The 26,624-nt window shown below is 50.7% G+C and overlaps 2 protein-coding genes across 2 annotated transcripts; both read left to right on the top strand.

Moving 5' to 3' along the window:
• Positions 1-3,576: 3,576 nt before the first annotated feature.
• NCR3 (natural cytotoxicity triggering receptor 3) lies at positions 3,577-10,072 on the top strand. Its single transcript, XM_074970728.1, has 6 exons — positions 3,577-3,714; positions 5,217-5,552; positions 8,726-9,073; positions 9,183-9,302; positions 9,548-9,585; positions 9,962-10,072. Exons 1-6 carry the CDS (start codon positions 3,648-3,650, stop codon positions 10,070-10,072), a joined length of 1,020 nt encoding a protein of 339 aa, XP_074826829.1. The 5' UTR covers positions 3,577-3,647.
• Positions 10,073-20,817: 10,745 nt separating this feature from the next.
• On the top strand, positions 20,818-23,465 carry LOC141998095 (uncharacterized). Its single transcript, XM_074970727.1, has 5 exons — positions 20,818-20,953; positions 22,108-22,458; positions 22,568-22,687; positions 22,933-22,970; positions 23,355-23,465. Exons 1-5 carry the CDS (start codon positions 20,887-20,889, stop codon positions 23,463-23,465), a joined length of 687 nt encoding a protein of 228 aa, XP_074826828.1. The 5' UTR covers positions 20,818-20,886.
• The last annotated feature ends 3,159 nt before the right edge of the window (positions 23,466-26,624 follow it).

Here is a 26,624-nt window from a genome sequence, read left to right as displayed (position 1 = left end):
CTGCGAATTCTACCTGATAGGACACGCACAGTTCGAATCTAGGCTGAGGCACATGAACAAAGTCCACAACTGCAGAGTTCCCAAAAAACACCAAGTTTATTACGCTCGAGCGTGGTGCCCCCCTGCTAGTCAGGAGGGGACCCCGAATACAGATTATACAAAGGTTATATACCTCTTAGCAAAGCATGTTGCCCTCGTGCATCGGAAACCTTAGCCAATAAACAAACCCTTTTCTTATCTACCACCTATCCCTGCTTGGTGCATTCCTTGTGCTAAACCAGTATGTTAATTACACAGCATGGTCCTAAAGCCATGCATCAGTAACTTTTATTATCAGGATGGGAGGCCTCACATCAAAGGCCAGGAGATAGGGAGTTAGGGACAGACAAAGAAGAGATACCGGGAGTCAAGGCAGGCTGGAGACAAGGGGGAGGATTTTCCCAGAAATGCAGTATCTAGGGAACACTCCTCCTGGTGCATGATGTGTTTGCTTTTAGACAATGGTGGGCCCCAAACCAAAATGGAGTCACATGTGCTAACTTTTCCTTCACAGGGGAAAATGTTTCTCTTTAGTGAAGATATTTTTCGACAAAAATAATTAAGGAAAATGATCTGTTTTCTCATGGACAAAAAGTGTGTGTGTGTGTATATGTATATATGTGTGTGTGTTTACATCTATATATAAGAGCTGACACAATATGCTCCACCCCAGTGCTAGCTGCATTTATGGGAATTCATGATTTTTCTTGATAAAAATGTTTTATATATAATAATACCTGTCAAGCTTCACCCCAGTGGTAGTTGCATTTTTGAAACATATTTGCTTCTCCTTATGTAAATATCAACGTTATTGAAACAAACACATTTGCACTCGGAAATATATCTGTCTTGTGAATGGATGACACACCTTGCTGCGGGGAAAGTTCTAGCAGAACGAAAGGGGCGAGTTTCTTCAGGCTTCTGACTTTTCCCCAGTGCAACTGTTTGTTTTGAAAACACCCTAGGTCCAGACTCGGTGTAGGAGGAGAGATTGAAACAGAGAAGAGGAGGTGATAGAAGGCTGGAAAATAAGGCTGTTCACCCCGTCTCAGACTACATGAGGAAGGGGTGTTGGGTGGAATTTCAAGCACTCCCAGGTCAGATGATCAGAAAACAGATTTTCCATCTATATTTTAACACTTGTTTTTCTCCTGAATTGGGACAAAAAGGTGAGATATTGGAAATTTGGGTGGAAAGTAAAATTCTAGCAGGAGAGACCCCCCCCCTAGCCAGCCCACTCCCATCACTGCCTGGATTACATTCGGTCCAGATCCCCCCTCTCCGCCCCTGGCTAGAGAGATTTCTCTGCACATGTGAGGGCTAGAAGCATTTTTGGCACTGCAAGCTGAGCGCCTGGAGATCGACTCCAGCTCACGGGACGGAAACCGTGGTCAGTTATTTGTGCGTCGCACCCGGCACTGACTCCGACACTTCTGTAGCTGATTGTAACACACCCCTGGTCTCCCCTACCCCACCAGCTGCCACCTTTGCAGAAGCTGCAGCCCTGAAAGAGGCTGAATTTCCTGTTTCTCACCACGATGTGCAGGGGTGAAAGTGAAGACAGAGACCTGAGCAACTCGGCACGTTTCAGCCCACCACAGAAACGAAAGAAAGTACCAGTAGCAAATGGACCCTCCCCAAAGGTGCTGAGTGCTGCACAGACCCCCTCCCCTCTGAGAAAGATTGGGACCCCTGTCGTGCCAGGCTCTGCACAGACCTGAACTGAAGGATGACAAAGGGTCTGGACTCCTGGGTTCTCTCCCAGCTCTGCAATGGGAGTGGGGACTAGTGGGTTAGAGTCAGGGGGGCATGGGAGTCTTTTTCTGCTAGACCACACTGAACCAGAACTTAGGATAGAACCCAGGAGTCCTGACTCCCAGCCCTCCCCCCGGCTCCACCTCTCCTCACTCTCTCCCCACAGCTGCAGTGTGAGGATGGTGCCCGTGGGAGCCAGCTGAGGTCACTCAATCAGGGTGAAAGGCAAACAGAAGGGGGAAGACAAACCCCAAAAGCTGGTGGATTTTCCAATACTGAGATTTACCCAGCCAGCCCAAAACAGCCTCTGTACGACCTCCCTGGTTACTCAGAAGTCCAAAGAACGCAGTTCCCTTAAACTGCCCAGCCTCGTTGCATTTCAAAGCTCTATTCATTTACAGATCTTTCGAAGCAGCCTCTAAAGTTCGGCCATGGATCAGGTCAGTCTGGGAGTTCATTGACTCTTTCTGGCCCTGTCACCTTTCCATGAGATAGATTACACTCCTAACGTCACACCCCCAACGCAAAATCGATGCAGGAAGGGATGACACAAACATCGCTGAGTGCATCCCAAGAGCTCCCCACCCTTGGTTCTGACTTACTACAGCAAGGATTGGGTTAGAGGCTGTACCAGTGTAGAACAGAAATGGTTTATCCAAGTCATGTTCAATAATGTGATTGAATCTCTTTACAAACTCAAGGTCAAACTTGGTTAGAAGAATAGTGGATTGGATCTGCTGTTGCAGGAGGATTCCCATATGCTCTTGTCAAGAGCTAAAGAAAAGAGCTACTGGATCCATACAGGAAAGAATTTTTTGTGGTATCTGGCTGGTGAATCTTGCCCATATGCTCAGGGTTCAGCTGATCGCCATATTTGGGGTGGGGAAGGAATTTTCCCCCAGAGCAGATTGGAAGAGGCCCTGGGGGTTTTTCGCCTTCCTCTGCAGCATGGGGCACGGGTCACTTGCTGGAGGATTCTCTGCTCCTTGAAGTCTTTAAACCAGGAGTTGAGGACTTCAATAGCTCAGACAGAGGTGAGAGGTTTATCGCAGGAGTGGGTGGGTGAAATTCTGTGGCCTGCGTTGTGCAGGAGGTCGGACTAGATGATCATAATGGTCCCTTCTGACCTAAATATCTGTAAGCTCCGGCAAACGTTTGGAACCCAATTAACATCAATTTAATGTAGATATCACTGTTGTTTATAGTACAGGAATCTTGGCATTTAGCCATGAAAGCAATATGGTCGTGTGCCTTTTCCCTCCTCATACAAAAAGAACAGGAGGACTTGTGGCACCTGAGAAACTAACCAATTTATTTGAGCATAAGCTTTCGTGAGCTACAGCTCACTTCATCGGAAAACATTTCTGTACAAAACATTTCTGTATAAAGCAGATAAAGACTGTCTGGAGCACGTTTGGTTTTTTAGAAGGAATACGCCGATGGCAAGAGATACGTGTTGCAAAAAATAAACATACCTCAGGGTGTGAAAATAAAAGATATTAAGCAAAAATTCCTTTCTGTAAAATAATGTTATTCCTCATGACAAATATCCCAGAGAGGGTAAGGAGTATGACCCAAGATGAGAGAATGAACTGAGGACTGAACCCAGGAGTCCTGGCTCTCAGCCCCCCATCTCCCCTTGCTCGAAGCACTAGACCCCACTCCCCTCCCAGCAGGGGCCAGAGGAATGCACCCCCCGCCCCGCGTTCAGCCCTCGTCCCCAGCCTCTTGCTGCAGCCATCTCAGAAGCTCAGGCCACAAAACTTTCCACCGGCCCCCCCCAAGGTGACATTTCCGGAGGATGCTGAGGCTGAGCTGAGCTGGGCTGCGGAGCTCCCCAGAGAGCAGGGACCATGGAGCAGCTGCCAGCCCTGAGCACCGTCCTCTGCACCGTCCTCCTCATCCCCAACTGGGGAGCAGGTACTAATTTTATGTGTCCATCCATCCACTTACCCCACCCCTAGATCCATCTCTGTGTGTCCATCCGTCCATCCACCTACCCTACCCCTAGATCCATCTCTGTCTGTCCTTCTGTCCATCTGCCCAACCCCTAGATCCATCTCTGTGTGTCCATCCATCGACCTACCCCATCCCAAGATCCATCTCTGTCTGTCCATCTGTCCTTCTACCCCACTCCACTATATTCAGCCCTATCTGTCCATATACCCTATCCCTACATCCATCTCTGGGTACCCCCTCAGCCCTACCCTTACATCCATCTCATCTATCTTTTTATCTATGTACCCATCCATCCCACCCCAAAAAGAATATCTATATCTATATATGTATCCATCTATCTAGATCTAGGGGTGCAGGATGTGTGCATGGATGCATAGATAGATATGGATTTGTCACATCAGGTCAATGAGAAGTATTCTGTTTCCATAAAACAAATATTTCATTTCAGTATTGACTCCTCTTCATAATATCAAATCAAATCAGTCTGGAAATGCAAAATCAAATCATTCCCTATTGACCCTATCCAAAACGCTTCCTCTGCCCCAGTTTTAAACTGATTGTCACCCTTTCGATGAGACGGCATTTCCCAAGAGGAAAACGTTCCGTCAGGACAAATTCTGACCCCCTCTAGTTTGAAGTACAAATTGTATAAAGTGGAGGCATGTGTTTGTGGTGTAGTTAAAATGACAAGCTGCCATTTTAATTTGTAAGGGGGTTTCCTGGTCCTTGTAAGGGGGAAGCCGTTCCATACCCCTCATTGTTTTGGTTGCCCTTCTCTGTACCTTTTGCAATTCTAATGTTTCTTTTTTTGATTTGAGGCGACCAAAACTGCACGCAGGGTCCAAGGTGCGGGCGTACCATGGATTTATATAAATGCAATAGGATATTTTCTGTCTTTTTCTCTCTCCCTTTCCTAATGGATGCTCACAGTCTGGTGACTTTTTTCACTGCCGCTGCACAGTGAGTGGATGTTTGCAGAGAACTATCCACAACGACTCCAAGATCTCTCTTGAGTGGTAACAGCTAATTGAGACCCCATCAGTTTGTATGTACAGTTGGGATTCTGTTTTCCAATGTGGATGACTTTGCATTTACCACCATTGAGGTTCATCGGCCATTTTGATGCCAAGTCACCCAGTTTAGTGAGATCCCTTTGTAATTCCTCGCAGTCTGCTTTGGACTTAGCTGTCCTGAGTGATTTGACGTCTAACGTCTCTGTGAGCATCTGCCGTGCACAGAGCAGTGCTGATGCTGGGTCTCTGTTGGGGTGGAAGTGAAAGCCCTGTGCAGTGTGTTATCGAGAGTGTTGTGAGCAATAGCAAGGTGGACAGGAACGCACAATTCTTTCCCCTTTGCTTCTTCTCTCCGTGCTGCTAAGGTTTCGGGCGACTGGGGCGTGTCTTGATACCACTCGTTGTCGTTTTCCTTCGCTGCTGTAATATTTTTTGCCCTGGTTCACGAAGGTCTCACAGTGCGTCAGAGCCCCGTTGTCCAAGCGTACGTTGGCGAGACCGCGACATTCGGCTGCTCCTTCAAGTACAGACCGGGCAGCATGGTGAATGTGAGGTGGACTAGAGTACCCGGGGTTGTGCTGGAATCTCACCATCCCTTCTATAAAGGACGGCTCAGTGGGTCCTTCCGGGATCTGCTCGAGAAAGGGGAGGTCACGCTGACCCTGTCGGAGCTGGAGGAGCAGGACTCTGGTCTCTATCAGTGCCACGTCAGCATCCGCCAGGGAGAGAGCGGGACAGGAGCGGGCACCAAGCTGCAGGTGATGGAGAGAAACCAGATTGGCACAGGTGAGGTGGGGAATGGGGGCACGGGACCTTCCCCCTCAATGGGGTGCCAGCGCCGATCCGGCCCCAGGGTGGGGGACTGGCTGGCTCAGGAGGTGGGAATGGGTTACGGGGCTGTCCCCTCTATGGGGCGTTGGTCCAGGAATCTCCTAACCCCTCATTTCTATTGTCTAGGGTTTCCAGGGGGACGGCCACATACCCTACCCCTAGATCCATCTCTGTGTGTCCATCCATCCACCTACCCCACCCCTAGATCCATCTCTGTCTGTCCGTCTGTCCATCTGCCCCACCCCTAGATCCATCTCTGTCTGTCCATCTGTCCTTCTACCCCACTCCACTACATTCATCCCTATCTGTCCATATACCCTATCCCTAGATCCATCCCTGTCTGTCCATCCATCCACCTACCGCATCCCTAGATCCATCTCTGCCTGTCCGTCTGTCCATCTGCCCCACCCCATGATCCATCTCTGTCTGTCCATCCATCCACCCACCCCACCCCTAGATCCATCTCTTTGTGTCCACCTATCAACCTACCCCACTCCTAGATCCATCTTTGTGTGTCCATCCATCCACCTACCCCACCCCTAGATCCATCTCTGTCTGTGCATCCATCCTCCTACCCCACCCCTAGATCCATCTGTGTCTGTCCATCCATCCATCCACCTACCCCACCCCTAGATCCATCTCTGTGTGTCCATCCGTCCATCCACCTACCCCACCCCTAGATCCATCTGTGTCTGTCCATGCATCCACCTACCCCATCCCGAGATCCATCTCTGTCTGTCCGTCTGTCATAGAATCATAGAACCATAGAATATCAGGGTTGGAAGGGACCTCAGGGGGTCATCTAGTCCAACCCCCTGCTCAAAGCAGGACCAATCCCCAATTAAATCATCCCAGCCAGGGCTTTGTCAAGCCTGACCTTAAAAACTTCTAAGGAAGGAGATTCTACCACCTCCCTAGGTAACGCATTCCAGTGTTTCACCACCCTCCTAGTGAAAAAGCTTTTCCTAATATCCAACCTAAATCTCCCCCACTGCAACTTGAGACCATTACTCCTTGTCCTGTCCTCTTCTACCACTGAGAATAGTCTAGAACCATCCTCTCTGGAACCACCTCTCAGGTAGTTGAAAGCAGCTATCAAATCCCCCCTCATTCTTCTCTTCTGCAGACTAAACAATCCCAGTTCCCTCAGCCTCTCCTCATAAGTCATGTGTTCCAGACCCCTAATCATTTTTGTTGCCCTTTGCTGGACTCTCTCCAATTTATCCACATCCTTCTTGTAGTGTGGGGCCCAAAACTGGACACAGTACTCCAGATGAGGCCTCACCAATGTCCTCTCGTGTAAGTGCTTCAGGATTGATTCCTTGAGGACCTGCTCCATGATTTTTCCGGGGACTGAGGTGAGGCTGACTGGCCTGTAGTTCCCAGAATCCTCCTTCTTCCCTTTTTTAAAGATTGGCACTACATTAGCCTTTTTCCAGTCTTCCGGGACTTCTCCCGTTCGCCACGAGTTTTCAAAGATAATGGCCAATGGCTCTGCAATCACAGCCGCCAATTCCTTTAGCGCTCTCGGATGCAACTCGTCCGGCCCCATGGACTTGTGCACGTCCAGCTTTGCTAAATAGTCCCTAACCACCTCTTTCTCCACAGAGGGCTGGTCACCTACTCCCCATGCTGTGATGCCCAGCGCAGCAGTCTGGGAGCTGACCTTGTTCGTGAAGACAGAGGCAAAAAAAGCATTGAGTACATTAGCTTTTTCCACATCCTCTGTCACTAGGTTACCTCCCTCATTCAGTAAGGGGCCCACACTTTCCTTGGCTTTCTTCTTGTTGCCAACATACCTGAAGAAACCGTTCTTGTTACTCTTAATATCTCTTGCTAGCTGCAACTCCAGGTGTGATTTGGCCTTCCTGATTTCATTCCTACATGCCCGAGCAATAATATTATACATCTGTCCATATACCCTATCCCTAATTCCATCTCTGTCTGTCCATCCATCCACCTAACTCACCCCTAGATCCATCTCTTTGTGTCCATCCATCGACCTACCCCATCCCTAGATCCATCTCTGTCTACTCATTCAGCCCTACCCCTACATCCCTCTCATCTATCTTTTTATCTATGTACCCATCCATCGCACCCCAAAAAGAATATCTATCTATCTATCTATCTATCTATCTATCAACATAGATCTAGGGGTGGAGGATGCGTGCATGGATGCATAGATAGATATGGATATGTCACATCAGGTCAATGAGAAGTATTCTGTTTCCATGAAACAAAAATTTCATTTCAGTGTTGACTCCTCTTAATAATATCAAATCAAACCAGTCTGGAAATGCAAAATCAAATCATTCCCTATTGACCCTATCAAAAACGCTTTCCCTGCCCCAGTTTTAAACCATTTGTCACTCTTTCGATGAGACGGCATTTCCCAAGAGGAAAACGTTCCGTCAGGACAAATTCTGACCCCCGCTTTGTAAGGGGGTTTCCTGGTCCTTGTAAGGGGGAAGCCGTTCCATACTCCTCATTGTTTTGGTTGCCCTTCTCTGTACCTTTTGCAATTCTAATGTATCTTTACTTGATTTGAGGCGACCAAAACTGCACGCAGGGTCTAAGGTGCGGGCGTACCATGGATTTATATAGAGGCAATAGGATATTTTCTGTCTTTTTATCTCTCCCCTTCCTAATGGATGCTCACAGTCTGGTGACTTTTTCAGTGCCGCTCCACAGTGAGTGGATGTTTGCAGAGAACTATCCACAACGACGCCAAGATCTCTCATGAGTGGTAACAGCTAATTGAGACCCCATCAGTTTGTATGTACAGTTGGGATTCTGTTTTCCAATGTGCATGACTTTTCATTTACTATCATTGAGTTTCATCGGCCATTTTGTTGCCCCATCACCAAGTCGAGTGAGATCCCTTTGTAATTCCTCGCAGTCTGCTTTGGACATAGCAGTGTTGATGTTGGGTCTCTGTTGGGGTGGAAGTGAAAGCCCCGTGCAGTGTGTTAACGACAGTGTTGTGAGCAATAGCAAGGTGGACAGGAACGCACAATTCTTTCCCTTTGCTTCTTATCTCCGTGCTGCTAAGGTTTCGGGCGGCTGGGGCGTGTCTTGATACCACTCGTTATCGTTTTCCTTCGATGCTATAATGTTTATTGCCCTAGTTCACGAAGGTCTCACAGTGCTTCAGAGCCCCGCTGTCCTCCGAGCGTCCCCCGGCGAGACCGTGAAGCTCAGCTGCTCCTTCGACAACACTCAGGGCAGCGTGGCCAACGCGACGTGGACTAGAGCACCCGGGGTTGTGCTGGAATCTGACCATCCCTTCTACAGCGGACGGCTCAATATGTCCGACCTGGATCTGCTCCGGAAAGGGGAGGTCACGCTGACACTGTCGGAGTTGGAGCCGCGGGACTCTGGTCTCTATCAGTGTCAGATCAGCATCCACCAGGGAGAGAGCGGGACAGGAGCGGGCACCGAGCTGCAGGTGATGGGGAGAAACCAGAGTGACACAGGTGAGGTGGGGAATGGGGGCATGGGGCCTTCCCCCTCTATGGCCCCAGGGCAGGGGACTGGCTGGCTCAAGGGGCTGAGAATCCCCTAACGCTCCTCTCCATCGCCCAGGTAAAGAACCTGCCCCCGTAGGGTGCTGCGCCCGGGAGCTCCTGTACCAGGTCACCATCGCCCTGGGGCTTCTTCTCATACTCGGCCTGGCGGCCACCCTCCTCCTGAAGAGACGCCGAGGTACCAAACCCAAGCCTTCCCCCTGCTAAACTCCTGGCCCCCATGGGCCATGGCCTCTGCTAGTGAACACACCCCAGTGGCCGTCTGTCCGTTGTGGTCCATGCTGGGTTGTCTGTCCATATAACGAACCCCACATGTCCCTCCTTCTCCTCCCGTTCCTAGATCTCTGCAGCTTCCCCCTTCACCCCAGACTCTCTCTCACACTCCTCCGTTTTAACGTTCCTTTCTTCTCCCTTCTTCCGCAGTGCTGCCCCCCTCGCAGCCCCGCCAGCGGCAGCCGAAGGTAAGACAATGCAGGCTGGGCCCTGTTTCATACAGTGCTTGGGTCTGGTCTCTGGGTGCCAATAAGGACTGATACAATACAGTGAGGGGAGAGAACCCAGGAGTCCTTGCTCCCATCCCCCATGCTCTAAGCCCCCAGTCCCCTCCCAGAGCTGGGGATAGAACCCAGGAGTCCTGGCTCCCAGGCCCCCTGCTCTACCCAACTCGACCCCACTCCTCTCCCAGACCTGGGGATAGAACCCAGGAGTCCTGACTCCCAACCCCTCCAATCTGGGTAACACTGTGGGATTTGCTCCCTGGAAACTGCCTAAATTGGCCAGAATTAAGAGACCAGATCTGGGGTGACGGCGTCCTCACAGTGTGTCTGTCCAACACAGGGCCACGGCAGCCGGGGGGCCGAGGAGAGCGAGAGCGTGCACTACGCAGAGATTAAAATCCAGACTCCAGGACGCAGGGAACACACCTCCAACCACGCCCAGCGGCGCTGAGTCCCTCCGCACCCAGCACCACCTGAGTCCCTCACACTCACAGCCACGCTGCCAGGAGGGAATTCCCCACAGGAGGAGACCCTCACAGGGTTTGAGGGAGAGTAGAAGAAAGTTATGGGCGTGAAAGTCCCTGTGAACCCCAACAAAACCCAACTAGCCCTCTCTACGGCAGGGAATAATCTACTAGGGCATGGTCTGACCCTCAGGAAATGCCTTCTCCGGGGCCTCCTGGATATAACTATATCACGTCCCTGTGTGTTATTTCCCTGTCCTCTCTGGAGTGATTGCAACGCCTCCCTGTGGAGCGTGCCCAGCTGGGGGTAATTAACGCAGCGTCTGGTCCCTCTTCCTGACTGAGCACGAAGAGAAACGCTAGCCCAGCTCAGCATGGTGTGGGCGGTGGAACTGGTCTGAGCGACCAGCGTGACTGCTCCAGCCGGCTGGACTTGCTCAAAGAAAGTGATTTTTTTTGGTCTAAAAATTAAATAATTTCTTTGTGTGAAAAATTGTCTGTTTTCAGAGTTTTTTGAAAAAATGTGTTTGGGTAAAATCTTTTGGGTTTTCTCCCTCACTTCCCTCTTCTCTTCAGTTCCCTTGTCATGGTCCAAAATCTTACAATCATTTCCGAAAATTTGCTTTTCAGAAAATCCACTTTTTTCCCTATGAAAAAAAATGATATTTTCCTGGAAATTTGATATTTTGTTCTGGAACATCATCCGCCCCCCCACCCCCATGAAAATGTGTCATTTTATCCCTGAAAATGGGGACACTTCCCTCCACCCCAAAACAATATTTTTTTTCATGAAAATCTTTTCTCCCCTGTAAATTGGAATTTTGCCCCCCCTGCAAATGTTATTTGTTTTAAAGGATGAGTGGGGGAAGAAGGAAAAAAGAGAGAAAAAGAAGGAATTTAATACAAATCACTGGGGAAAATCAACCAGCAATGTCGAGAAAGACCAGGGGGGAAATTGGTCTCTGATTTTTTCCCCTTTGAGTATTTACCATTTTTGTGGGATTTTTGTCCCTCCCCCACTTTTTTCCCCTCCCCACCTACCACCTCCCCATCGTCCCTGACCTGGGGAAGGGGACTCACTCCCTTTCTGATACCCTGCCCCAAATACATCCCGGAACCTTCCAACGCGTCTCCTGTTTCCCACTTGGACCCCATGAGGAACTATGGGCAAGTCCTTCGTTGAGGTTAGAGGGGTTGATGCCACTTCCGGCTTCTTTCCGCCCTCACTGAGATCCGCTTCCACTGTCTCCCCCTCCCTTTGAAGCGTTAACCCCAATTTCACCCGCCCCCCCCGCTTTAAATCCTGCGGGACCCACCACACCCCGGAACCCTCCCCCTCGTCTTTCCCACCCGGATCATCGAGAGCGTGGCACCCAACGGTGGGCAAGCCGTCTATGGCTATAGTCCTGACGCCACATCCGGTCCACTCCCGCCCTGCCTTGGGCCCACTCCTTGGACTGTCTTCTGTCCCCCGCCCCCCCCACCTGCTCTCCTTGGAGCCATGTAACCGCTGCAGAACCAAACACACCCCGAAACTTTCCCTCGAGGCCTCCTGTTTCCCACCCGGACCCTGTAGGGCAAAGGTCAGCCGATCCGAACGCTGAGGGAAACAACGGCTGCGGGCTAAAAACAGAACGGACCGTCTGGAACGGGGGCAGTTGGGCAGCAGAGGCGCCAACCGCGGCTGGCGGGTGCTCGACCCCCGTCTGCCCCCGCCCCGCCCCGACTCCGCCCTTGCCCCGCCCCCATTCCAACCCCTTTCCCAAAGTCCCCGCCCCAACTCCACCCCTTCCCTGCCCCCATTCCAACCCCCTTCCCCAAATCCCCGGCCCTGTCCCGCCTCCTCCCGTGAGCGCGCCGAGTCCCCGCTCCTCCCCCCTCCCTCCCGGAGCTTGTTCCGCCACGAAACAGCTGTTTTGCGGCAGCAAGCGCCGGGAGGTGGGCAGAGAAGCAGGGACGGGACGCGCTCAGGGGATGAGGCGGAGGTTCGGTGACGTGAGGTGGGGTGGGGAGGGGAGGGGAGTTTGGTTGCTGGTGTGGGCAGAGCACCCACTAATTTCCCCCCATGGGTGCTACAGCCCCAGAGCACCCACGCAACGGCGTCTGTGCCTGACAGGGCAGTAAAAAAGTCGGTGTGTCAGCAGACAGCCAAGGGGTAGGTGGAGAGCGAGTGGACGGTGAGGAGAAGGAGAGAAAAGCAGAGAGAAGCTTGCTGAGCCGTCCACCTGTCCGACAGCCGAATGGAGAGCTGAGGGAGCAGCAGGACACTGTCCCATCCTGTCCAGCAGCAGAGGGAGGAGACGCAGAAACCCAAGGAGAACACAGCAGCGGAGAGAGCGAGCGCAGGAGAAACGATCAGCCAGGGAGTCAATTGGCCGTAGCTCCATCTAAGTCAATGGGGCCAGATCCCTGCTGGGATCAGTCGGCCGTAGCGCTTCTGTCTTCAATGGAACGGATTGCCAGACGCTCAGTACCTGGCCCCACTGAGCTCAGTGGAGGCGCGGCCGCTTGACACCAGCTGGGATCTGGCCCAGAGGTTTTCCCTTCGCTTATTTAAAAACAGTTCTATGAAGTCAAACATTTCTGGACCACAAGAGCTCCTGATAAAATGTTATTTCAAAATGTTTTAGATTAAGCAATGTTCTTTCGGTGCAGAAATGGCTTTCAATGGAAACATATCTTTGTGAACTGTTCTCGTTGACAAAACCGATATCACTTTAAAAAGGAAAATACTTTGGGGGAAAATGTTTCTCTTCAGCAAAAATATTTTCAGAAAAAAATAATTATGGAAAATGATGTGTTTTCCTGTGGATAAAAAGTGTGTGTGTGTGTATATGTATATATGTGTGTGTGTTTACATCTATATATAAGAGCTGACACAATATGCTCCACCCGAGTGCTAGCTGCATTTTTGGGAATTCATGATTTTTCTAGATAAAAATAATGTTCTATATATAATAATACCTGTCAAGCTTCACCCCAGTGCTAGCTGCATTTTTGGGAATTCATGATTTTTCTAGATAAAAATAATGTTCTATATATAATAATACCTGTCAAGCTTCACCCCAGTGGTAGTTGCATTTATGGAACATATCTGCTTCTCCTCACGTAAATATCAACGTTATTGAAACAAACACATTTGCACTCGGAAATATATCTGTCTTGTGAATGGACGACACACCTGGCTGCGAGGAAAGTTCTAGCAGAGCGAACGGGGTGAGTTTCTTCAGGCTTCTGACTTTTCCCCAGTGCAAATGTTTGTTTTGAAATCACCCTAGGTCCCAACTCGGTGTAGGAGGAGAGATTGAAACAGAGAAGAGGAGGTGACAGAAGGCTCGAAATTAAGGCTGTTCACCCCGTCTCAGACTACATGAGGAAGGGGTGTTGGGTGGAATTTCAAGCACTCCCAGGTCAGATGTTCAGAAAACAGATTTTCCATCTATATTTTAATGCTTATTTTTCTCCTGAATTGGGACAAAAAGGTGAGAAATCGGAAATTTGGGTGGAAAGTAAATTCTACCAGGATAGACCGCCCCCCCCCCCCGAGCCAGCCCACTCCCATCACTGCCTGGATCACATTCGGGGCAGCTCCCCCCTCTCAGAGCGATCAGCTCAGGCTCTCTGCAGACTCAGGCATGGGTCCCACCCACCCCTGGTTAGAGAGATTTCTCTGCACATGTGAGGGCTAGAAGCATTTTTGGCACTGCAAGCTGAGAGCCTAGAGATCGACTCCAGCTCGCGGGACGGAAACCGTGGTCAGTTATTTGTGCGTTGCACATGGCCCTGACTCTGACACTTCTGTAGCTGATTGTAGCTCACCCCTGGTCCCCGCTACCCTCCCAGCTACCACCTTTGCAGAAGCTGCAGCTGTGAAAGAGGCTGAATTTCCTGTTTCTCACCACGATGCGCAGGGGTGAAAGTGAAGACAGAGCCCCGAGCAACTCGGCACGTTTCAGCCCCCCACAGAAACTGCAGAAAGTACCAGTCGCAAATGGACCCTCCCTCATGGTGCTGAGTGCTGCCCAGACCCCCTCCCCTCTGAGAAGGATCGGGACCCCTGTCGTGCCAGGCTCTGCACAGACCTGAACTGAAGGATGACAAAGGGTCTGGACTCCTGGGTTCTCTCCCAGCTCTGCGATGGGAGTGGGAACTAGGGGGTTAGAGTCAGGGGGGCATGGGAGTCTTTTTCTGCTAGACCACACGTAACCAGAACTTAGGATAGAACCCAGGAGTCCTGACTCCCAGCCCTCCCCCCGGCTCCACCTCTCCTCACTCTCTCCCCACAGCTGCAGTGTGAGGATGGTGCCCGTGGGAGCCAGCTGAGGTCACTCAATCAGGGTGAACTGCAAACCGAATGGGGAAGACAAACCCCAACAGCTGGTGGATATTCCAATACTGAGATGTACCCAGCCAGCCCAAAACAGCCTCTGTACGACCTCCCTGGTTACTCAGAAGTCCAAAGAACGCAGTTCCCTTAAACTGCCCGGCCTCGTTGCATTTCAAAGCTCTATTCATTTACAGATCTTTCGAACCAGGCTCTGAAGTTCGGCCATGGATCAGGTCAGTCTGGGAGTTCATTGACTCTTTCTGGCCCTGTCACCTTTCAGTGAGATAGATTACACTCCTAACGTCACACCCCCAACGCAAAATGGATGCCGGAAGGGATGACACAAACATCGCTGAGTGCATCCCAAGAGCTCCCCACCCTTGGTTCTGTCTTACTACGGCCAGTATTGGGTTAGAGGCCGTACCAGGGTAGAACAAAAAGAACAGGAGGACTTGTGGCTCCTTAGAGACTAACACATTTATTTGGGCATAAGCTTTCGTGAGCTGCAGCTCACTTCATCGGATGCATGCCGTGGAGAATACAGCAGGAAGATCTATACATACACACAGAGAACATGAAACAATGGGTGTTGCCATACCAACCCTAACAAGACAATGCCCCAAGTACTCGAAGGGGCCACAAGTGTCCTCACTGATACAGACTAACACGGCTACCACCCTGATGCATGTGCAAAGAGTCTAGAGAGGAGCGTAGACCTGCCATCCCCTGCCTTCTCCAGAGATTTAATAATTTTATTAAGATAATGCTGAAGTAAAAAGAAAACAGTGCAGAGTTTAAGCATAGAAGTTATCAGGGAATACGCATGAGCCGTGCGTAGCGTCGACCGATCCCACAGGTCCGCAGCACTCGCTCGTTGCAGGGGTCCCAAGCGCCCAGGGCTCTGACCATCCGGGCGTCCATCTGCACCTCGTAGCCCTTCGCTCTCAGGGTGTCGGCCAGGGGGTGTATTTTTCCAGCTTACGAGCTCGGGCTTCTCGGAAGGCCGGGGTCCTGTTCTCGAAGGAGACCGTGGTGTCGACAAGGATGATCTTTTTCTGGGCCTCGTCGGTGACGACCACGTCGGGTCACAGCTGCTGTTGGTCCCGGGGATGGCGCAGTTCCCGGCGACCTCCCCCAGGCGCGGGGCAATGGCTTTCACCAGGCGATTCTGGATGGCGTGTGGCGCAGCTGCCCAGCTCTGGAGTGGGGCTTGCCAGTGCACAGGACGTGGGGCAGGGTCTCCTTGGAGTAGCCGCACTTCCTGCAACGCTGGTAACTACACAGCTGTTCTGCTCTGCAGACTCAGCTAGGCAGGCTTCCCTCTGAACCGGAGACACAGCCCGGTCACTCACACAATCAGCATGGAGACATTCCTCTCTCCACAACCTTGTCTCCCCAACAAGCTGGCCACACAGGGCCACTTGGTCATGGGGCTGTTTGAATCCTTAACAGCTTTTACTCCATCTCAGACCGTCTCAAAGCTCTCCACACTGGATCTTTCAACAGGAGAGTCAGTGGATCCATTCACCACAGAAACTTTCTGGCTGTTGGGAACTGAAACTTCCTTGATTAAATCACCCTCACTCCCTTCAGTGGCAGTAAATTGCGTGCACAGATTACCATGAGGATTCCTTTCCCTAGGAGCTTCTCTAAGCAGCAATTCACCCCTCTCAGAAACTCTGCCTTTACCCTCTTCACCTAGGGCGTGCTCTAGAGGAACACTTCCCTGAGCAATAAAGGACTCTTTTTGGGTTTCACTTACATCCAGGATCACCTCTGGCCCATCAGGCAGATTCCTACACAATCCCCTTTCAGGCAAACTTACAGACTTCCTAGATAAAAGGTCAGAAGCATTCTCCTTCCCTTTGCCACCCACAAGTTCAGGAATCTTTTCCTTCTTGCTACAAGTTGTTAAATTGTCAGTAGGTAACATAATCAAATCACCTTTATGCTCTTCTCGTGCCCTGGCTAGGATCTCACCCTGATTAGACCGAGTTGCTACATCCTTTTCCAACCACACATTAGCAACAGGCAAAATACAAGCACCAGAATTGTTTGGTTTCTGGGATTTTTCCATGACACTAACCGGATGCGACCTAGTTACAGGGCCATTCTCCCCAGCGGACACAAACTTAGGACCCTTCCCTTCCTGGGCTTTAGTTGAATCAAGAACCAACTCTGAGATATCTGCACTATCCTCAACCGTCACAGCCTGAAAGGCCCCTTCTGTCTGCTCCACAGACAAAGAGCTGGAGAAACCTTCCGCTTTCCCAGACACACAGCTTGGGATCTCATTCCCCTGGTCCCAGCACACAGGGTTGTTCACAGACAACTGCTTGGAGACCGGGGTAGCTCCCTCCATAGGCAAGTCAATACTCCTGACAGACACAGGCACGTTTCCTTCACTGTCCCAATTCTCCACACAGAAAACAGGTAAGGTATAGGGACTCTTATCTTCCACTATCCTGGCCTTCCCAAACTGCTGATTAGACAAAACCATCAGCTCACAAGGCTGCCTAGGCTCCTCCAAAATCTCCTTGTCCTCCTCTCCCTTGTCTTGACCTAATTCCAGATTTACCTCTGAGGCATTAGACAGACACTCAGAAACTTCATTCACAGCCAAACAACTATTCTCCAAAGACAAACTTTTGGAGAAACCCTCCACAGACACAACCTCGGGATTAATCCTCCCCTGTGCCTGGTTTATGTTAACTTGACTGAACATAGCTTTCATATCATGTCCAATCATAAGATCCTTAGGGATTGTGTTTTTCACTCCCACAACCATGGTGCCCTCAAATCCCTTCCCTTTAAGGTGGATTTTAGCCAAAGGCACCCTGACAAAATACTCAGATAGGGCTACCACACTTACACTTTCACCTGGCAAATAATCTTCCTCCCCGACAAGACTTGCTTTACCTAAGTAATATCTGCTGCGGTGTCCCTCCATGCCATACCCCTCACTCCATTCACTTTTGCACGGCTAATAAACTCTGCATTATTTTCCCCATATTTAGCTTTAATATGAGTTTTCCCCCGATTCATTAAATACCTCCCTGGCTTTTCCAGTCAGCCTGGTCAGCAGGACAGGCATTCGCTGAGCATCGGGGATCTGGTACAGATTGCAGGGGCACTCAAAGGTAGACAAATACTCCTCTATATCCTCAGTACCCTTGTAAATTGGAAACATCCTTTCCCAGTTTTCTCATGGTGGTGGGGAAGTGGAGTACCAGGTGGGGATGACTTTCTCCGCTCGTCCATGACTTGGAGATGAAGTGGGTGAGCCTTCTCTTCTGCAGCCGACAGCGCCATGCACCCCCGACGAGCCCTTTCTTCACTCTCATCAGCCTCCTTCTTTCTTTTATCAGCTTCTTTCTCTCTCAGCAGCTTCTCTTTCGAACTCAGTGATCTTTTGCTTTTCCAGCAATCGAAGATCTGCTAGTTTCTGTTCGTGCTCAAGTCGCAGTTTCTTTGCTGCCTTTTGCATTCTAATTGCTTCTGCAGCTTCTGCAGCCTCAGGCAAGGGCTGGGCTCCTGCCTCCTGATCACTGGCCATGAACAGATCTCTCAGTTCTTGATTTGTAGCTTTCTTTCCTCAGCTTATCCCCTTTTCTGAACACAAATCTTCCAGGGCTCTTTTTGTCAAGGCCCTCCTGTGCTCTCTGCTCACCCCCTGGAACTGTTCTTTAACCAGCCAAACTCTCAATACCAAAATTCAAATGTGCATAGTGTGGGGTTCTGACCCAAAGCTTAATTGACCTGGTTCTGTGGATCCTGCCGCCTACGCCATTGTAACGATGCTGCCTGTGGGAGCCAGCTGAGGTCACTCAATCAGGGTGAACTGCAAACAGAACGGGGCAGACAAACCCCAAAAGCTGGTGGATATTCCAGTACTGAGATTTACCCAGCCAGCCCAAAACAGCCTCTCTACGACCTCCCTGGTGACTCAGAAGTCCAAACAACGGAGTTCCCTTAAACTGCCCGGCCTCCGGCCTCCATCCAGACACACATGTCAGATATGATGATGATTACTGAAAATCTTACCTCATCATAGAAAAGAAAAGGTCCTTCCAATCCCAAAGGACGAGCCACACACCCAGGTCCAATTATAACTTAAATCTTACCCAAAATACAAGCTTACAGCCAATTCTTATTAACTAAAGTAAAATTTATTAAAAAGGAAAAGAGAGAGAACGTATTGGTTAAAGATCAATATACAGACAGACACGAATTCAATTCTTGAGGTTCAGTTACAGAGCAGAGATGAGTTTGTAGTTGCCAAAAGTCCTTTTAGAAATAGTCCAGAGGTTATAGTGCAATGTCCATGTTCAGGGTGACTCCAGTCAGTGACTGGGGATCTCAATTCTTATGGCTCAGGGTTTCCCCTTCTTGAAACCCAAAGCAAATCTGAGATAAAATGGGATGGCGTCCCAGGGATTTTATACATTTTCCAGCAGCCTCTTGGCCTGAGAGAATAAGCTTCATCTTCTGTCTCCCAATCATCCTGGCAATTGGCCTAGTGTAATTTATCCATTAAACAGTTCAGATACAGTTTATCACAACATTCATAGAGAGAATTACACTGTTTCACTCAAGTGTCATCATAAATGTTAATATTCCTTTTTTGATCTTTGAATCAAAGCTATAGCAATAGACAAGACTTGTTTGCTGACATCCCAAGACCTGACCAAACATTTCCCCTTCTACCGCAGCTCTATTCATTTACTCTCTTCCTAAGGAGTCTCTAAAGTTCAGCCATGGGTCAGGTCAGTCTGTCAGTTCATTAACTCTTTCTGGCCCTGTCACCTTTCAATGAGATATGATATTACACTCATAAGGTAGCTTTCCCCACGGGTAGAAATTCACAAGCACCTCTTGTCAAATTTAATACCCAAAGCAGGTTGTGAAACGAGCAGGGTCAGTGGACAAAACAACACCCCACGAAAGCAAGGAACTACAGCCCCTCAACACAAGCGCCCCGTCTCCCCCTCCACTCTCAGACCCCTTCCCATGAGCCCACCTACCAGCCGACACCTTCACTCTGAGTCGCTAGGCGCCATCCCTTCTCCGCCCACCCCTGTCCACAACCACGCTGTCATCTGAGGCCTAGGGTTGCCAATCTTCCACCATTGTCCTGCAGACTCTAGCAATTCAGGGTTAATCTTTAATTAAGGGTTATGTCATGGGATGGAACCTCCAGGAATACGTCCCACCAAAATTGGCCACCTGAGCTGGAGCTGATGGGCACGGGGGTGGATGGGAGCGATGGCACATTGGCATGTCTCAGTCAGCGGAGATAAGGTCATGCAAGAAAATAGGACTTCCTGGAGATAAAGGGAGATGGGAGGCGACCCCAGGGGGCGGTGACTGAAATGCAGCTGCTGATGGGGAAGATTTTACCCAGCGACTGGATCCATACAGGAAAGAATTTTCTGTTGTATCTGGCTGGTGAATCTTGCCCATATGCTCAGGGTTCAGCTGATCGCCATATTTGGTGTCGGGAAGGAATTTTCCCCCAGGTCAGATTGGAAGAGGCCCTGGAGGTTTTTCGCCTTCCTCTGTAGCATGGGGCACGGGTCACTTGCTGGAGGATTCTCTGCTCCCTGAAGTTTTTTTAAACTACTATTTGAGGACTTCAATAGCTCAGACAGAGGTGAGAGGTTTATCGCAGGAGTGGGTGGGTGAAATTCTGTGGCCTGCATTGTGCAGGAGGTCAGACTAGATGATCATAATGGTCCCTTCTGACCTAAATATCTGTCAGTTCCGGCAAACATTTGGAATCCAATTAACATGAACTTAATGTAGATATCACTGTTGTTTATAGTACAGGAATCTTGGCATTTAGCCATGAAAGCAATATGGTCGTGTGCCTGTTTTCCTTCTCATACAAGAAGAACAGGAGGACTTGTGGCACCTGAGAGACTAACAAATTTATTTGAGCATAAGCTTTTGTGAGCTACAGCTCACTTCATCGGAAAACATTTCTGTACAAAACATTTCTGTATAAAGCAGATAAAGACTGTCCGGAGCATGTTTGGTTGTTTAGAAGGAATACGCCGATGGGAAGAGATACGTGTTGCAAAAAATAAATATACCTCAGGGTGTGAAAATAAAAGATATTAAGCAAAAATTCCTTTCTGTAAAATAATGTTATTCCGCATGAAAAAATATCCCAGAGAGGGTAAGGAGTATGACCCAAGATGAGACAATGAACTGAGGACTGAACCCAGGAGTCCTGGCTCCCAGCCCCCCACCTCCCCTTGCTCTAAGCACTACACCCCACTCCCCTCCCAGCAGGGGCCAGAGGAATGCACCCCCCCGCCCCCGTCCAGCCCTCGTCCCCAGCCTCTTGCTGCAGCCATCTCAGAAGCTCAGGCCACAAAACTTTCCACCGGCCCCCGCCGAGGTGACATTTCCGGAGGATGCTGAGGCTGAGCTGAGCTGGGCTGCGGAGCTCCCCAGAGAGCAGGGACCATGGAGCAGCTGCCAGCCCTGAGCACCGTCCTCTGCGCCGTCCTCCTCATCCCCACCTCGGGAGCAGGTACTAATTTTATGTGTCCATCCATCCACTTACCCCACCCCTAGATCCATCTCTGTCTGTCCTTCTGTCCTTCTACCCCACTCCACTATATTCAGCCCTATCTGTCCATTTACCCTATCCCTAGATCCATCTCTGTGTGTCCATCCATTCACCTACCCCATCCCTAGATCTATCTGTCTGTGTCCATCCATCGACCTACCCTATCCCTAGATCCATCTCTCTCTGTCCATCCATCCACCTACCTTATCCCTAGATCCATCTCTGTCTACCCATTCAGCCCTACCCCGACATCCATCTCATCTATGTTTTTATCTATGTACCCATCCATCCCACCCCAAAAAGAATATCTATATCTATCTAGACCTAGGGGTGGAGGATGCGTGCATGGATGCATAGATAGATATGGATATGTCACATCACGTCAGTGAGAAGTATTCTGTTTCCATAAAACAAATATTTCATTTCACTATTGAGTCTTCTTAATAATATCAAATCAAATCAGTCTGGAAATGCAAAATCAAATCATTCCCTTTTGACCCTATCAAAAACGCTTTCTCTCCTCCATTTTTAAACCAATTGTCACCCTTTCGTCGAGACGGCATTTCCCAAGAGGAAAACGTTCCGTCAGGATATTTTCTGTCTTTTTCTCTCTCCCTTTCCTAATGGATGCTCACAGTCTGGTGACTTTTCTCACTGCCGCTGCACAGTGAGTGGATGTTTGCAGAGAACTATCCACAACGACTCCAAGATCTCTCTTGAGTGGTAACAGCTAATTGAGACCCCATCAGTTTGTATGTACAGTTGGGATTCTGTTTTCCAATGTGCATGACTTTGCATTTACCACCATTGAGTTTCATCGGCCATTTTGTTGCCCAGTCACTGAGTTTAGTGAGATTCCTTTGTAATTCCTTGCAGTCTGCTTTGGACATAGCAGTGTTGATGTTGGGTCTCTGCTGGGGTGGAAGTGAAAGCCCCGTGCAGTGTGTTATCGAGAGTGTTGTGAGCAATAGCAAGGTGGAGAGGAACACACAATTCTTTCCCCTTAACTTCTTCTCTCTGTCCTGCTAAGGTTTTGGGCGGCTGGGGCATGTCTTGATACCACTCCTCGTAGTTTTCCTTTGCTGCTGTAATGTTTTTTGCCCTGGTTCACGAAGGTCTCACAGTGCTTCAGAGCCCCGCTGTCCTCCAATCATCCCCCGGCGAGACCATGAACCTCACCTGCTCCTTCGAGTACAGACGGGGCAGCGTGGACAAAGTGATTTGGACCATAGCACGCAGAGTTGTGCTGGATTCTCACCATCCCTTCTACCGCGGACGGCTCAATATGTCCGACCTGGATCTGCTCCGGAAAGGGGAGGCCACACTGACCCTGTCGGACCTGGAGCCGCGGGACTCTGGTCGCTATCAGTGTCAGATCAGCATCCGCCAGGAATACAGAGGGACAGAGAGCTGGACAGGAGCGGGCACCAAGCTGCAGGTGACGGGGAGAAACGAGAGTGACCCAGGTGAGGTGGGGAATGGGGGCACAGAGCCTTCCCCCTCTGCGGCCCCAGGGCAGGGGACTGGCTGGCTCAAGGGGCTGAGAATCGCCTAAATCTCCTCTCCATCGCCCAGGTAAAAAACCTGCCCCCATAGGGTGCAGCGCCCGGGAGCTCCTGTACCAGGTCGCCATCGCCCTGGGGCTCCTTCTCATCCTTGGCCTGGCGGCCACCCTCCTCCTTAAGAGACGCCGAGGTACGAAACCGGAGCCTTCCCCCCACTAACCTCCTGTCCCCATGGGCCAGGGCCTCTGCTAGTGAACGCATCCTAGTAGCCATCTGTCCGTTGTGGTCCATGATGGGTTGTCTGTCCATACAACTAACCCCACCACGTCCTTCCTTCTCCTCCCGTCCCTAGATCTCTGCAACTTCCCTCTTCACCCCAGACTCTCTCTCACACTCCTCCGTTTTAACGTTCCTTTCTTCTCCCTTCTTCTGCAGCGCCGCCCCCCTCGCAGCCCCGCCAGCGGCAGCCGAAGGTAAGACAATGCAGGCTGGGCCCTGTTCCATACAGTGCTTGGGTCTGGTCTCCGGGTGCCAATAAGGACTGGTACAATACAGTGAGGGGAGAGAACCCAGGAGTCCTTGCTCCCATCCCCCCTGCTCTAACCCCTCAGCCCCCAATCCCCTCCCAGAGGTAGTGGTAGAACCCAGGAGTCCTGGCTCCCAGCCCCCCTGCTCTACCCAACTCGACCCCACTCCTCTCCCAGAGCTGGGGAGAGAACCCAGGAGTCCTGACTCTCAACCCCTCCAATCTGGGGTAACACTGTGGGATTTGCTCCGTGGGAGATGCCTAAATTGGCCTGAATTAAGAGACCAGATCTGGGGTGACGGCGCCCTCACAGCGTGTCTGTCCAACACAGGGCCATGGCAGCCGTGGGGCTGAGGAGAGCGAGAGCCTGCACTACTCAGAGATTAAAATCCAGACTCCAGGACGCAGGGAACACACCTCCAACCACGCCCAGCGGCCCTGAGTCACTCCGCACCCAGCACCACCTTAGTCCCTCACACTCAGAGCCACGCCACCACGAGGGAATTCCCCACAGGAGGAGACCCTCCCAGGGTTTGAGGGAGAGCAGAAGAAAATTATGGATGTGAAGGTCCCCGTGAACCCCAACAAAACCCAACTAGCCCTCTCTACGGCAGGAAATAATCTACTGGGGCATGGTCTGACCCTCAGGAAATGCCTTCTCTGGGGCCTCCTGGATATAACTATATCACGTCCCTGTGTGTTATTTCCCTGTCCTCTCTGGAGTGATTGCAACGCCTCCTTGTGGAGTGTGACCAGCTGGGGGTAATTAACGCAGCGTCTGGTCAAAAAGAAACGCTCGCCCAGCTCAGCATGGTGTGGGCGGTGGAACTGGTCTGAGCGACCAGCGTCACTGCTCCAGCCGGCTGGAATTGCTCAAAGAAAGTGATTTTTTTTGGTCTAAAAATTAAATAATTTCTTTGTGTGAAAAATTGTCTGTTTTCAGAGTTTTTTTGAAAAAATGTGTTTGGGTAAAATCTTTTGGTTTTTCTCCCTCACTTCCCTCTTCCCTTCAATCTCGTTGTGATGGTCCAAAATCTTACAATCATTTCCGAAAATTTGCTTTTCAGAATATCAACTTTTTTCCCTATGAAAAAAAAAAAGATATTTTCCTCAAAATTTGATATTTTGTTCTGGAACATCATCCCTTCCCCGCCCCCAGTGAAAATGTGTCATTTTATCCCTGAAAATGGGGACACTTCCCTCCCCCCCGACCAAAACAATATTTTTTTCATGAAAATCTTTTCTCCCCTGTAAATTGGAATTTTGCCCCCCCGCAAATGTTATTTTTTCAAATGATGAGTGGGGGAAGAAGGAAAAAAGAGAGAAAAAGAAGGAATTTAATACAAATCACTGGGGAAAAACAACCAGCAATGTCGAGAAGTAATTGCAAAAAGAACAGGAGGACTTGTGGCATCTTAGAGACTAACCAATTTATTTGATCATAAGCTTTTGTGAGCTACAGCTCAGAATGCATCCGATGAAGTGAGCTGTAGCTCACGAAAGCTCATGCTCAAATAAATGGGTTAGTCTCTAAGGTGCCACAAGTACTCCTGTTCTTTTTGCGAATACCGACTAACACGGCTGCTACTCTGAAACCTGAGAAGTAATTTAAACACCAGGGGGGAAATTGGTCTCTGATTTTTTTCCCCTTTGGGTATTTACCATTTTGTGGGATTTTTGTCCCTCAACCACTTTTCTCCCCTCCCCACCTATCACCTCCCCATCGTCCCTGACCTGGGGAAGGGGACTCACTCCCTTTCTGATACCCTGCCCCAAATATATCCCGGAACCTTCCAACGCGGCTCCTGTTTCCCACCCGGACCCCATGAGGAACTATGGGCAAGTCCTTCGTTGAGGTTAGAGGGGTTGATGCCACTTCCGGCTTCTTTCCACCCTCACTGAGATCCACTTCCACTGTCTCCCCCTCCCTTTGAAGCGTTAATCCCAGTTTCACCCGCCCCCCCCGCTTTAAATCCTGCGGGACCCACCACACCCCGGAACCCTCCCCCTCGTCTTTCCCACCCGGATCATCGAGAGCGTGGCACCCAACGGTGGGCAAGCCGTCTATGGCTATAGTCCTGACGCCACATCCGGTCCACTCCCGCCCTGCCTTGGGCCCACTCCTTGGACTGTCTTCTGTCCCCCTCCCTCACCACCTGCTCTCCTTGGAGCCATGTAACCGCTGCAGAACCAAACACACCCCGAAACTTTCCCTCGAGGCCTCCTGTTTCCCACCCGGACCCTGTAGGGCAAAGGTCAGCCGATCCGAACGCTGAGGGAAACAACGGCTGCGGGCTAAAAACAGAACGGACCGTCTGGGACGGGGGCAGTTGGGCAGCAGAGGCGCCAACCACGGCTGGCGGGTGCTCGACCCCCGTCTGCCCCCGGCCCCGCCCCGACTCCGCCCTTGCCCCGCCCCCATTCCAACCCCTTTCCCAAAGGCCCCGCCCCAACTCTGCCCCCTCCCTGCCCCGAATTCCAACCCCCTTCCCCAAATCCCCGCCCCGCCCCGCCTCCTCCCCTGAGTGCGCCGAGTCCCCGCTCCTCCCCCCTCCCTCCCGGAGCTTGTTCCGCCACGAAACAGCTGTTTTGCGGCAGCAAGCGCCGGGAGGTGGGCAGAGAAGCAGGGACGGGACGCGCTCAGGGGATGAGGCGGAGGTTCGGTGACGTGAGGTGAGGTGGGGTGGGGAGGGGAGCTTGGTTGCTGGTGTGGGCAGAGCACCCACTAATTTTCCCCCATGGGTGCTACAGCCCCAGAGCACCCACGGAACGGCGCCTGTGCCAGACAGGGCGGTATAAAAGTCGGTGTGTCAGCAGACAGCCAAGGGGTAGGTGGAGAGCGAGTGGACGGTGAGGAGAAGGAGAGAAAAGCAGAGAGAAGCTTGCTGAGCCGTCCACCTGTCCGACAGCCGAATGGAGAGCTGACGGAGCAGCAGGACACTGTCCCATCCTGTCCAGCAGCAGAGGGAGGAGACGCAGAAACCCAAGGAGAACACAGCAGCGGAGAGAGCGAGCGCAGGAGAAACGATCAGCCAGGGAGTCAATTGGCCGTAGCTCCATCTAAGTCAATGGGGCCAGATCCCTGCTGGGATCAGTCGGCCGTAGCGCTTCTGTCTTCATTGGAACGGATTTCCAGACGCTCAGTACCTGGCCCCACTGAGCTCAGTGGATGCGCGGCCGCTTGACACCAGCTGGGATCTGGCCCAGAGGTTTTCCCTTTGCTTATTTAAAAACGGTTTTATAAACTCAAACATTTCTGGACCACAAGAGTTTTTTAATGAAGCATTTTTAATGAAAACTCTCTCCTGGAAAATGTTCTTTCCATGCAGAAATGGCTTTCAACGAAAACATATCTTTGTGAACTGTTCTCGTTGACAAAAGCGATATCACTTTAAAAAGGAAAATGCTTTGGGGGTGTTACAAATTATACCTGATAGGACACGCACACAACTGCTGCGAATTCTACCTGATAGGACACGCACAGTTCGAATCTAGGCTGAGGCACATGAACAAAGTCCACAACTGCAGAGTTCCCAAAAAACACCAAGTTTATTATGCTCGAGCGTGGTGCCCCCCTGCTAGTCAGGAGGGGACCCCGAAT

Source organism: Natator depressus, chromosome 14 (assembly GCF_965152275.1).
Source record: "Natator depressus isolate rNatDep1 chromosome 14, rNatDep2.hap1, whole genome shotgun sequence".
NCBI lineage: Eukaryota > Metazoa > Chordata > Testudines > Cheloniidae > Natator > Natator depressus.
This window is presented reverse-complemented; position numbering and strand designations above follow the sequence as displayed.